General features: G+C 41.2%; 1 protein-coding gene across 2 annotated transcripts in view; it reads right to left on the bottom strand.

Moving 5' to 3' along the window:
* ocrl (OCRL inositol polyphosphate-5-phosphatase) overlaps positions 1-11,915 on the bottom strand; it is a 98,706-nt gene extending 86,791 nt beyond the window's left edge. For both annotated transcript variants that reach the window (XM_067997010.1, XM_067997011.1), the window contains exons 1-2: positions 11,766-11,915; positions 2,461-2,541 (exon numbers count right to left, since the gene is read on the bottom strand). In XM_067997010.1, coding sequence (XP_067853111.1) covers positions 2,461-2,541; positions 11,766-11,815 — 131 coding nt within the window. In that variant the 5' untranslated portion in view covers positions 11,816-11,915. The remainder of the gene's footprint in view (positions 1-2,460; positions 2,542-11,765) is intronic.
* Between the last annotated feature and the right edge of the window lie 710 nt (positions 11,916-12,625).

The raw sequence follows: 12,625 nt of genomic DNA, 5'->3' as shown, positions 1-12,625 counted from the left end.
AATCCCACACTCACTTGACGAAGGAGAAAGCCTCCGAAAGCTTGGTGATTTTCAAAGAAAACAGTTGGACTATAACCTGGTGTTGTAAGATTCCTTAGATTTGTCAACCCCAGTCCATCACCGGCATCTCCATATCAAGGATGGTAAAAGGTGAACTAGATGGATGTTGGTCTTTCTTCATCTAGCAATTCCTGTGATGAAGTATGTGCAAAGTGCATGGAATGTCAGTTGAGAAGGCCCCACTGCAGCTGCTTCTGCCACAACCACAACAAATCTCATTACAACTTATTACCAAGCAGCCACTGACAAAATGCTGGCATGGATCTGGTCAACGTAAGCTTTCACGTAAGTGACTATATTGCTGAAATATTGGAATACATGGGTTGGAGGAAGAGTTCGGAGTATTAAAAACAAAAAATCTGTTATAATGAAGGCCCACAGCATCCTTGAAAGCTTTTGACACGAGTGTCAGCCTAGGTTTTGTGCTCAATTTCCTGGAATGGGACTTGAACCCACAACCTTCTGACTCAGAGGCGACCGTGCTACCAACTGAGCCATGGTGTAAAATGGTCATAACAGCAGAATGATATTCTACATTCAATATTTATGGTTGGAAAGTGAAGCCTTTGTGGAACAAACATTGTAGGTTTAGAGAACAAATCTGGTTACTAGGTTGTTGATTTTGTGCTTGAGGTCTAGTGTAAATAATTAGCACTTCCTGGCTTACTGAATGAGTTTCTGTGAGCAAAGAAAACCCTCAATTGTACAATGCAATGGACTGCAGTTAATGTCTATTTCAATTTGCCAGCCTAAAAACTGATAAAAGGCATGAAGTAACGATAACACCCGACAATAACTAGTTCTTTAAAGATGGATTCAATATCAACCACAGACATAAACAATGATGGAGTCACTTTTTGCAGACTGCTAATATAGCTTTCCTGAGATTTTTATTACATTGTCTATTTACATACAGTTGTGAACATCTGTATCCAGCTACCATGTTAATAAAGTAGACAGAAATTAAAACAAGTCAGTCATAACTGTTTTTGAAAGTTATCATAAAATGTAAAAACAAAGCTTGCACAGTTATGTGTCATCTGAACCCCAAAGAATAAATTACTGCCATGAATTAATATTGACTTCCATTGACCAGTCAATTTTTTGTTACTTTTTGCTCATCAGCTGAGGGTGTTAGTGCTGGGAAATGCACCACTTTCTGTTTCAGCCAACTAGTACTAATATTCTTAAATTAAATGCAGAATAATCACTCCACTTTGACCCAGCAATATGCCACTCAGCCCAAAACTCATTAGAGCAAACTTTACTCTGCAAGTATGGCATTTTTCTATTACCGATACCAGCCATTCTGTGGGCTCTCTGAATGAGATTGCCTATTTAATGCTAAATTGACAGCACTTTTGTGCTGTGGCACAAGTCTATTAGGAACTTGACCGAGACTGCCCAAATTCATTTCACAAACAACTCATTTTTTTAAATATAATAAAAATGTCACTCATCTCAAAATGATAACCTCAATTAATACATACAGTCAGAAATCCTTGTGGTAATTCATATCCAAACCAGGCAACAACCACACAAAATCAACCAAGGCCACAAATGACATTAGGCAATACCATGTACACCCACATTTTCTGTATTCTTTTACAGGTCTTTGTTCCTTTGTGCAACACTTAGAAACAGGCTGATATTCATGAACTATTCTTCAGCGCGTCAAGAACTTCAAGTTAATAGAAGAAAGTCAGAACGTCTATGCTGTGGAGTTCTCCACATATGACAGGCATAGCACAGTTAGCCAACAAGGAGAATCAACATTAACCTTCAACAGTGATTTTGAGATGTTTGACAATTATGATACCAGATGACACTGGCAGCCAAATGACTCTCTTCTCTTAATGAGAGATTTTAATTTTCCACATAGACTGCGAGAAACAGAACAGCTCAAGTAGTAAAGGCAATTCATCACGCACAAACAGCTGCAATCAAAGTCACAACCAATCCGTAATCTAAGATTGGCCATGGGAAGAATGCCCATCTCCCTTTCATAAGCTTTTGTACAATTCCTGCAGGTGGGGGCATTCATTCGCACAGCACCATGCTGACTTCCCACCAAGTACAAGTAGGATCCAGTCTACCTGAACAGGTATATTAGAATAGAGTCCACTTGTAACAAGTCCCTTGCTCAAAAGGAATTACCTACATAGGAACATTTAGCAGCAAAGGGATTCAAACCCAGATCCCTAACCACTGGATCACGCAAATCTACCAAAATGTCTACTTTCAGCTCACACTTATGTACATGCATCCAAGTAGTCATATCTAGCCAAGAGATGCAATTATGGCATTTTATTTGCAACAGCAGTTAAGGGTCCTAAACAAAATTAAATTGAACAGTCTTAGCAAACACATAAAACCAAATAAAAACATGCAAATACTTACTCATATTCACCTTTGTTTTCAATAAGAAACAAAACCCTGGGCAGTTTTAGTCCATCTTTCAGCTCAGAACCATTGACAGCTTTTCAAATTGTTAAGGAACCATACACTTCAGAACAAGAGGACAAAAACAAACATAATAAAAGTGTTACTAAATGCCAGTCATCAGGAATACCTATGCCAGAACTTTCTCCTTAAGAAAATATAGATGTGCAAAAATCAATCTTGGAGTCAGGATGAAGTGGAGGAAACAAATTGGGGAAATTACAAGGCAGCAATTTAATCAAGGGTCACATCTTCACATGGCAATTTGGTTACTGCTTTGTAATTATTAACACACACACACCCCTTCATTGCTCTTACACTAACGCACAGCCATCAAATCTCCCACTTGCATCTGATTTGCTCAAATTTCATATTCACAAAACAGCAAAGAGATTGGGGTTGTACCAATCAAAAGCAGGCAAAGTGATGCATAAAATTCCAATGAAAATAGCCAATGAGAAGTCAGAACACAGTATTAAAAAAAAGGGCAACAAATGAAATCATTCCAAATACTTCTTGAAAATCATTTTGGCTACCACTGGTATTAACACCTGTGACATATTTGTATATTTGTTATATTTAATGTAAGATTGTAAACAATTTTACAACACCAAGTTATAGTCCAGCAATTTTATTTTAAATTCACAAGCTTTCGGAGGCTTCCTCCTTCGTCAGGTGAACGATGTGAAAGGAGGAAGCCTCCGAAAGCTTGTGAATTTAAAATAAAATTGCTGGACTATAACTTGGTGTTGTAAAATTGTTTACAATTGTCAACCCCAGTCCATCACCGGCATCTCCACATCTTAATGTAAGATGTTTGACCTTTTGGCTCTCACTGCAAAATTTAGTACTGAAAATATAGATTATAACATAATATACTAGATTAAACGTATGGAGTAGCATTTTGTGTGTTTAAAATGTCCCTAACATTTTCTGTTGTAAATAAACAAATCCAGAAATTATAGTAACTTCTAAACTGAAGTCAGACATCAGTTGGAACTGCTCATAATTTTTAGGCTACAGGTAGCTACTAGCTGGCTTTCTTTCCAGTAAAGTGGATCGCCCATGGTGTTGCTCAAGGTAAGTCAGAGGATGTGCTGTTATTAGGACAGGAGAATGACAGCATCTAATGCACTAATTATTCTACGGGATGTCTGCTGAAGGGCACACAATTTTACCCATTGAAATGTCTTTTAATACCTCCATTAAACTTTTTATTCCACCATTTCAGCCTGTCTCAAAAGCCCTGGATTTTACTTTTTTTTCCCCAAAACAGTTGAATAGATTTCCCAACCACCTATGTGCAAAGTTTACTGAAATTTCCCAAAATGCATCAGTAGGTAGGTTCTTTTGTTGAAATGCTGTTTAATGTTGTTTAAAAGGCAAAACACAGATGGTTTTTTGAAAATGTATTGCATTTTCACAATGGAACAGCAGAAGAGGATTTCAGTTCCTCTCCCCCACCCAAGTAATAAACCTATATGGAACATGAATTAATGGTTCTTCCTGATTTATTTTTTTATTTTCGTTCATGGGGTGTGGGCGTCGCTGGCGAGGCTGGCATTTATTGCCCATCCCCAATTGCCCTTGAGAAGGTGGTGAGCCGCCTTCTTGAACCGCTGCAGTCCGTCTGGTGACTGTTCTCCCACAGTGCTGTTAGGAAGGGAGTTCCAGGATTTTGACCCAGCGACGATGAAGGAACGGCGATATATTTCCAAGTCGGGATGGTGTGTGACTTGGTGGGGAACGTGCAGGTGGTGTTGTTCCCATGTGCCTGCTGCTCTTGTCCTTCTAGGTGGTAGAAGTCGCGGGTTTGGGAGGAGCTGTCGAAGAAGCCTTGGCGAGTTGCTGCAGTGCATCCTGTGGATGGTACACACTGCAGCCACTGTGCGCCGGTGGTGAAGGGAGTGAATGTTTAGGGTGGTGGATGGGGTGCCAATCAAGTGGGCTGCTTTGTCCTGGATGGTGTCGAGTTTCTTGAGTGTTGTTGGAGCTGCACTCATCCAAGCAAGTGGAGAGTATTCCATCACACTTCTGACTTGTGCCTTGTAGATGGTGGAAAGGCTTTGGGGAGTCAGGAGGTGAGTCACTCGCCGCAGAATACCCAGCCTCTGGCCTGCTCTCGTAGCCACAGTATTTATATGGCTGGTCCAGTTAAGTTTCTGGTCAATGGTGACCCCCAGGATTTTGATGGTGGGGGATTCTGTGATGGTAATGCCGTTGAATGTCAAGGGGAGGTGGTTAGACCCACCCTTGTTGGAGATGGTCATTGCCTGGCACTTATCTGGCGCAAATGTTACTTGCCACTTATGAGCCCAAGCCTGGATGTTGTCCAGGTCTTGCTGCATGCAGGCTTGGACTGCTTCATTATTTGAGGGGTTGCGAATGGAACTGAATATTGTGCAATTCATGTTAATCATGGCATACTGCCCCACCTCTTTATTTTGGTACCAAATTCAATTTTATATTTTTTTCTCAAGAGTGAACTATTTTGGAGTGTAAAGGTATTAAAACCAATAAAGTATATAAGCAATGAACTTGTGTATTTTGAGGTAATTTTTGTTTGTTTATGGAAATTTGTTTTAAAGATTGTATAAGTAGGTAACCAAAACTAAAATAAGTACTTTATGACTATTAATGGTGAAAAGCAGTTGGGGAGAGGAGGTTGCAATGTCACTGGATACTCAGTAATATATATATCTTGCTTATAGGTGTGCACTTCCTGTAACACTTTGCCATGCCTGTCTGTCGGTCACCCTTAAACTTAACCTATACATTATACTTATATTAGAATGAGTCCTTCCAGTTCTGTCTGCAAGGCTGGTGGCCCTGTTCTCCACAGCACTGCCTATCGTAGACCTATCAAAAATCAGGCTCACCACCAAATTGGTCCCTCCCCCGCTGCACCAGACTGCTCTTCTCCTCTCAGCACTGCTGCTCCCACCCCTCTCCTTTCCTTATGGTCTCACAGTAAAAAGAAAGCCATATTCCCAGCCATTAGAGGGAATGGCCTCAATTTATTCAGTGCTTTCACTCTCATAACAAACAAACAGAAGGCAATTCAAGCTTATTCCCAGTCAGATAGAAAAATGGCTTTCTTTCCAGTGAGGGTGGGTCCCAGAAAGGCATCATAGCACTATACAATACAAGTACAATATGCATCTTAAACAACAGAAACGTCCCCAGCTCGGTGCTGAAAATGACCTTTTCTCAGATTTCTGGGGAGAGAATGAATAAAGAAACAAAGCCAGTCATCTAGAACATACATATTCCCTTAGCAATTGAAAATATCTTAATCAATACATAACCATTGACTGTTCTTACCTATCAGCACTTTGATAAAAAAAAGCCAGGGTTCTCACATGCAACCTAAAAGTCAATTAAATGTAGGTTCCCTAATGTTTACTTGATAACAGTTAGACGTTATGGCCATCAAGGGCAGTAGAATATATTATACGTTACATAGTATAACACTTTTGTCCTTATAGAACAGTGCCTCTTCTGAATTACGACTAACACCACAGGAGATCTGCCATCATCTCTCTTTAATATAAAAATAGTACACCTAGCACTCATTTCCTGTCTCACAATTCAGTCACATTCAACACAAAAACTTTCAAGGATATCTAGTCTCTTAATTGGCATCCGTATGAAATTACAGTGCTTATTTATCAGCAGACTCTTGATTGACCTCTATGAATCCAGTGCTTACTTAACAAAAACTAGATTTTGCAACCTTAAAGGAACACACTCCTTCATTTTACATTACTTAACATCAGCGCCAAGGAAGATTTGCAAATATATGCATGAAAGTTGCGTCTATATGTCTATCACACCTTAAAACTATGATCACACTTGCAATGGATCTTCTGAAATATATTTGTGAAGCAGCAAATTTTTTTTTATTCGTTCATGGGATGTGGGCGTCGATGGCAAGGCCAGCATTTATTGCCCATCCCTAATTGCCCTTGAGAAGGTGGTGGTGAGCTGCCTTCTTGAACCGCTGCAGTCCGTGTGGTGAAGGTTCTCCCACAGTGCTGTTAGGAAGGGCGTTCTAGGATTTTGACCCAGTGACGATGAAGGAACAGCGATATATTTCCAAGTCGGGATGGTGTGCGACTTGGAAGGGAACGTGCAGGTGGCGTTGTTCCCATGTGCCTGCTGCCCTTCCTTCTCGGCGATAGAGGTTGCGGGTTTGGGAGGTGCTGGCGAAGAAGCCTTGGCTAGTTGCTGCAGTGCGTCCTGTCGATGGTACACACTACAGCCACGGTGCGCTGGTGGTGAAGGGAGTGAATGTTTAGGGTGGTGGATGGGGTGCCAATCAAGTGGGCTGCTTTGTCCTGGATGGTGTCGAGCTTCTTGAGTGTTGTTGGAGCTGCACTCATCCAGGCAAGTGGAGAGTATTCCATCACACTCCTGACTTGTGCCTTGTAGCTGGTGGAAAGGCTTTGGGGAGTCAGGAGGTGAATCACTCGCCGCAGAATACCCAGCCTCTGACCTGCTCTTGTAGCCACAGTGTTTATGTGGCTGGTCCAGTTAAGTTTCTGGTCAATGGTGACCCCCAGGATGTTGATGGTGGAGGATTCGGCGATGGTAATGCCGTTGAATGTCATGGGGAGGTGGTTAGACTCTCTTGTTGGAGATGGTCATTGCCTGGCACTTGTCTGGCACGAATGTTACTTGCCACTTATCAGCCCAAGCCTGGATGTTGTCCAGGTCTTGCTGCATGAGGGCACTGACTGCTTCATTATCTGAGGGATTGCACTTGAACAAACGCATCTTTCATCTGCCTCGGCCATTAGCCTTTAATTGACTTCAAGATGAGACTATTTAGAGTATTTCCCCATAACAAGAGAAATTAGACATTTACGAGACACGGAACACTTGAGTTGCTGAGACTATGGAGGGTAAGGCAGGTAGAAATGGAAGCAAAATAAAAGTGGCAAAGCAGAGCAAGCTCCAATGTCCCAGGAGCCTGGGAGAGGAAACAAGCAGATTGAAATTGAGCTCAGATCATCCCGCCAGCACGGTGTTCCGTTGGAGCGTCCCCATATCAAGCACCAAGACCCTCACAGTTTTGGCACATTCTCGTAACATAGGACATCAATGATACAGCACTATTACTATGCCCTCCTTGAAGTCCTTACTGTTATCACTAAGTACAACATAGAAAAATATTCTAGACCCATCATGGCCACACCTCACCTAATAGAAATTTATAAATAGAACTCTGAAGTAGTCAAGAACATTCCATAACGTTTGAAGGAGGACCTTAATACACTTTAAACACAAGCATCATGTTAACATGAATCTCCCAAAGCCAAGTGGTGCATATAAATTGCACAAACCATTTTCTACCTCATACATGACAACCAGAGTATAGGGAAATTTGTTGTGGTATATTCCTTCTTTTGTAATTGTCTTGTTAAAAGTAAAATTACAATTACATTTTAAAAGTCAAAAATTTTCAGATTGCGATTCAGTTTAAAAAAAGGTATGTATTTTTGTTCAACACCAATTTATTTTCTCAAACCTCATAAAAGCATGTTTTAAATTTTGCACTTTTCCCCAATTCAGTACAACAACTGTAGCGAGATGCAACAATTTCCCCAGGAGCTGCCTGGAAGATAAGGTCAGGTTACAGGTGGCTGGGGATACAAAGCAATAGCATAGCCAGTCTGCCCACAAGCAAAATAGCAATCATAGGAGAGTATTAAAAATCTCACTTGTAAAATTTTAAAATCTATTTCATAGGATTACAATATTGCTACTAACAAGTAAAAAGAACAGTACTATCGGCGAGGGATGTATTTTGAATATAAACTATATCCTCCTTCCACACTGCATATTCTGAGGGGGGGGGGGGGGGGGAGAAGAGGGAAGACCTAACTGGTAGGATATGTTTGTAGTTTTAAATCTGCTTCTCTCACTTTCTCCCCCCCCCCTCCCCCTCCAAAGACCAACTTGCCATTTCAGGTCTCCCCATCACCAGTGGACCATTCCCATGATGTCAGTGAAAGAATAAACTTGTATTTATATTGAACCATTCACATCCCCAGGATATCCCAATGTACTTTACAGCCAATGAATTACTTTTGAAGTGTGATCACAGTTGTTTCTGTAGGCAAACATCACAGCCGATTTGTGCACATGGTCCCACAAACAGCAATTACATGAATGACCCATTAATCTATTTTTGGTGATATTGGTTGAGGGATAAATGTTGGCCAGGACACTGAGAGAACTCCCTGCTATTTTTTGAATTGTGCTGTAGGATCTTTTATATTCACCTGATCAGGTAGGCAGAGCTTTGGTTTAACGTCTCACCTGAAAGACGGTACCTCAGACAATGCAGTATTCTTTCAGTATTGCACAAAAGTGTCAGCTTAGATTATGCACTCAAGTCCTGGAGTGAGGCTTAAATATAAGATCTTCTGACTTAAGAGGTGAGCGTGCTATCACTGAGCCAAGGCTATATTAGCCAGTAAGCAGCTTCAAAGATGATCAACATCAGGAGGACAATCAGATGTCCAAATGAGCAAAATTTAGTATTGGCTGGGACTGCTAAGTACTGTACAGAAGGAATGTAAATTAAAAATACATATCTTCTAGGTAGAGGAGGGTGTATATTATAGCGAATATACTTCAACACCCCCCCCCCCACAACGTACACAGTAGTAAAGTTGCTCTTTTAAGTACAAGATTTACTGAGTATTAATTGCGATGAATGTTAGCCAAAAGAGATTTGATTGAAGTGGAAATTAGGTGACCAAAAGTGATGGAAGTTGCAAAAAATTAAGTGGATATCTGGCATCAATTGTATTGTAGCATTTTATAAAGGACTTACGACAACAAGAGGAAGGGAAATAAATAAAAATTCTTTGGTTGCTATGTATTGCAGATAGGAACTTAGGAATGAACAGAGCAAAATATCCCGAAAGCTTTCTTTTCTCCACTTTCCTTAACCTCTTTGTAATTCACGTCTGATGGCCTTCACTGTACTGTCTCCAATGTCAAAATGTGAGATCACAGAATCCATTACATACAACCAGGGGTTTGATTGTTGTGGCTTCCAAGCCGTGCTATTGGGTAGTGAAGTTATACTCCTGATAATAGGGCTATGACTGTGATGCTGAACCTGTGTTGGCCTGAAAGTTGTAACAGAAGGTATAAATCAAGAAAGTGATGGTTGCCTTGTAATTCACTCAGATGTTATTTTGGGTGTTTCGCCAGAGAGATGGAGCAAGAGTACCAGGAAATTTTAATGAGTAAATTCTGGTTTCTGTACAAAAAAAATATTGTGTATCTGAAACACAAGTATATATGTAGTACTTCTACCAGTTTTCTTACTGGTGTCTGCTAATCACTGAGTATTGTCCATCACATACTGAGCAGGGACCAACATAATCTCAGAACCATATGAAATGAAGTGGTCATAAAGCCAACTCCTCACCACCTGTAAGCAAGGCTACAGGAAATCTAGTAGTACTAATAAAACATTTCATCTGTACGAAGTTAGTATTGGAGAGAAACCTCTTGACTTTGTAATCAGTGCATACTAACCATGTAGTATTGTCAGTCATATGGTTAGGAGCAACCAGTTATTGCAAAACTAAAAACAAAGCATCCATGACAGTTCAAAACCATTCATCTTCAAGCACCTGAGAAACAAATAGTATGTTATCAACACATCTACCTGCTCTATGAGCATCACTTGTAAACTGGCTATCAAACCCTATCTCTGCCACTGCTTGCTCGACACCTCTGGTCCAGTCTACTGCCCTTCTTTGGCCTTGTACCATGAGTAACACTGCAGGAGATCCACCAATATAAAATAATTGTGAAAAGCAAGGCAGCTACGCAACTAATTTATATCTGCAGTGTTTGAGAAATAAAGGGCTTCTATTCTGGAGTATCTGGGTACATTTTTGTTCCAAAATCACTCAAAATGCTCTAGTAAATCTATTAAAATGCTTGATTTTCATTTTAAAGCTGGGTTGCCCAATATGGTTACTTTTCAAATGAAATACATTTCCATAGTGTTCACCCACTGGTACTTGTAGCAAGTGTCAAATATTTGAGTAATTATTTTGGAATCTTTGGAGTTGAACATTTTGACTAAGTTACATTAAAAATGCATAAATTCCTGGCCCAATTTTGTTATTTGTATCAGAAATCAAACTGCCTGCACATTGTAAACAAACATCCCAGCTTATAATATGAGCTAGTGTGAAAATGCACCACGTGATGTGGTATTAAGATATACAGACCAGAAAGTCTATGCTAAGTTAGCTGATCTAAGGTGATTGGACTGGGGAAAAGGCAGCAAAAGAAACATCAGCCAGGAATCCTAATCCTGTTTGTTATCCATGACTCCAAGTATACACACTGACACATCAGGTGAGGATAGCATTAGGCTCAGTTGTGATGCGCACCATGGTACAATGGCCCATCAGCATTCACTTTGGGCTCACACAGAGAATTGCCATCTGGGTGCAGTACTGGAGGGTTGTCAGCATCTGTAGGACACCACCCCTGCATAAGTCAGCACTTTAGGGGAAGGAAAAAATTGTGACAGGGGAGGAATCCACTACGGATGTGTTAACATCTGGAAGAAAACAACAGATTAATGTTTGCCTTTCAGATGCTGGCTGGCATCGTGTATATTTCGCTTTTTTTTTGCAAAAGTTGGATAGCTTTAAACGGAACAATTCGGTTTAATATATGAATTTAAAAGGACATTTTATGCATTTATGCAGACTGATCCAGCCAATGATGAAGCACGGATCAATATTATTGGAGATCAAAATTCAAACCACATTGAAAAAGGGCAGACTGGAGAGCACAAACTCTAAACTACAGCATCCATTTGCTAAATACTGTGGGCGTACAGCATTCCCAGCAACCATTATAATAATGCATTCAGAGTAAATCCTCCGAAAGTCTGGCTAAAAAAACACACACACAAAAATAAACTGAACAGTGAAAAGATCGATTAGATTTTCTAAAGAACCGTCACTGCACATCTAACAAGGCTGAGGGTCTGGACAAGTTTCGGCGGTGCGGGAACCGCTTCAAGGCCGTATATTGCCAGAGGGCAGGAACATCCTGGCCTGGCCCCGCGCTGCTTCCAGCGGCCCGGGCTGGCTCTGCTCCTTGACTCGGGCCCGAGCTTGTTTTGTTGTGTTTGTCGGTTGCCAGGATCCCGGCCCGATGTTACACCCCGTTGTTGATTTGCTCCTCTCCCCAGGTTAAAGGATATTATCACAGACTTCCCAGCGGCGCTTATCCCTCTTGATGCCGGCTTATCCATAAAGTCTGTAAACGTTCGACTCGGCACCAATTGCTTAATCTCGACTACAACTCCACCGTTTCACCTCAGCGCCATCGGTTCACTCAGCCAACGCCAACGAGTTCGCCCCTCCCACAAGGACAAGACAAGAGCGGCACTGCCTCCCTGGCTGGAGCGTGTAGCGCCGCCCTCCCGCACTTGTGAGCATTTGCTGCCCTCCTGAGCGCAGCAGAATAAAGGTGTTTTCTGCTCTTACTAAAAATTAAAGGGTTGGTTAGACTGTTAACTTTTACACACCACGCTTTGAATATGTGACGTTTTACTATCTAATTTCTCAAAATGGTTGCAAACTATCTCACTTTTTGCTCATAAGTCTCATTCCTAACATTTCTAATGTAAGGAGTGGCACAACACCAGGTTATAGTCCAACAGTTTTATTTGAAAATCACAAGCTTTCGGAGGGTTTCCTCCCAGTCAGGGAACACTTCAGCAGTCAAGGACATTCAGCCTCCAAAAGAATCATAGAATCATAGAAGTTTACAACATGGAAACAGGCCCTTCGGCCCAACATGTCCATGTCGCCCAGTTTATACCACTAAGCTAGTCCCAATTGCCTGCACTTGGCCCATATCCCTCTTTACCCATCTTACCCATGTAACTGTCCAAATGCTTTTTAAAAGACAAAATTGTACCCGCCTCTACTACTGCCTCTGGCAGCTCGTTCCAGACACTCACCACCCTTTGAGTGAAAAAATTGCCCCTCTGGACCCTTTTGTATCTCTCCCCTCTCACTTAAATCTATGCCCCCTCGTTATAGACTCCCCTACCTTT

The sequence above is a fragment of the Heptranchias perlo genome, chromosome 15 (genome assembly GCF_035084215.1).
Source record: "Heptranchias perlo isolate sHepPer1 chromosome 15, sHepPer1.hap1, whole genome shotgun sequence".
NCBI lineage: Eukaryota > Metazoa > Chordata > Chondrichthyes > Hexanchiformes > Hexanchidae > Heptranchias > Heptranchias perlo.
This window is presented reverse-complemented; position numbering and strand designations above follow the sequence as displayed.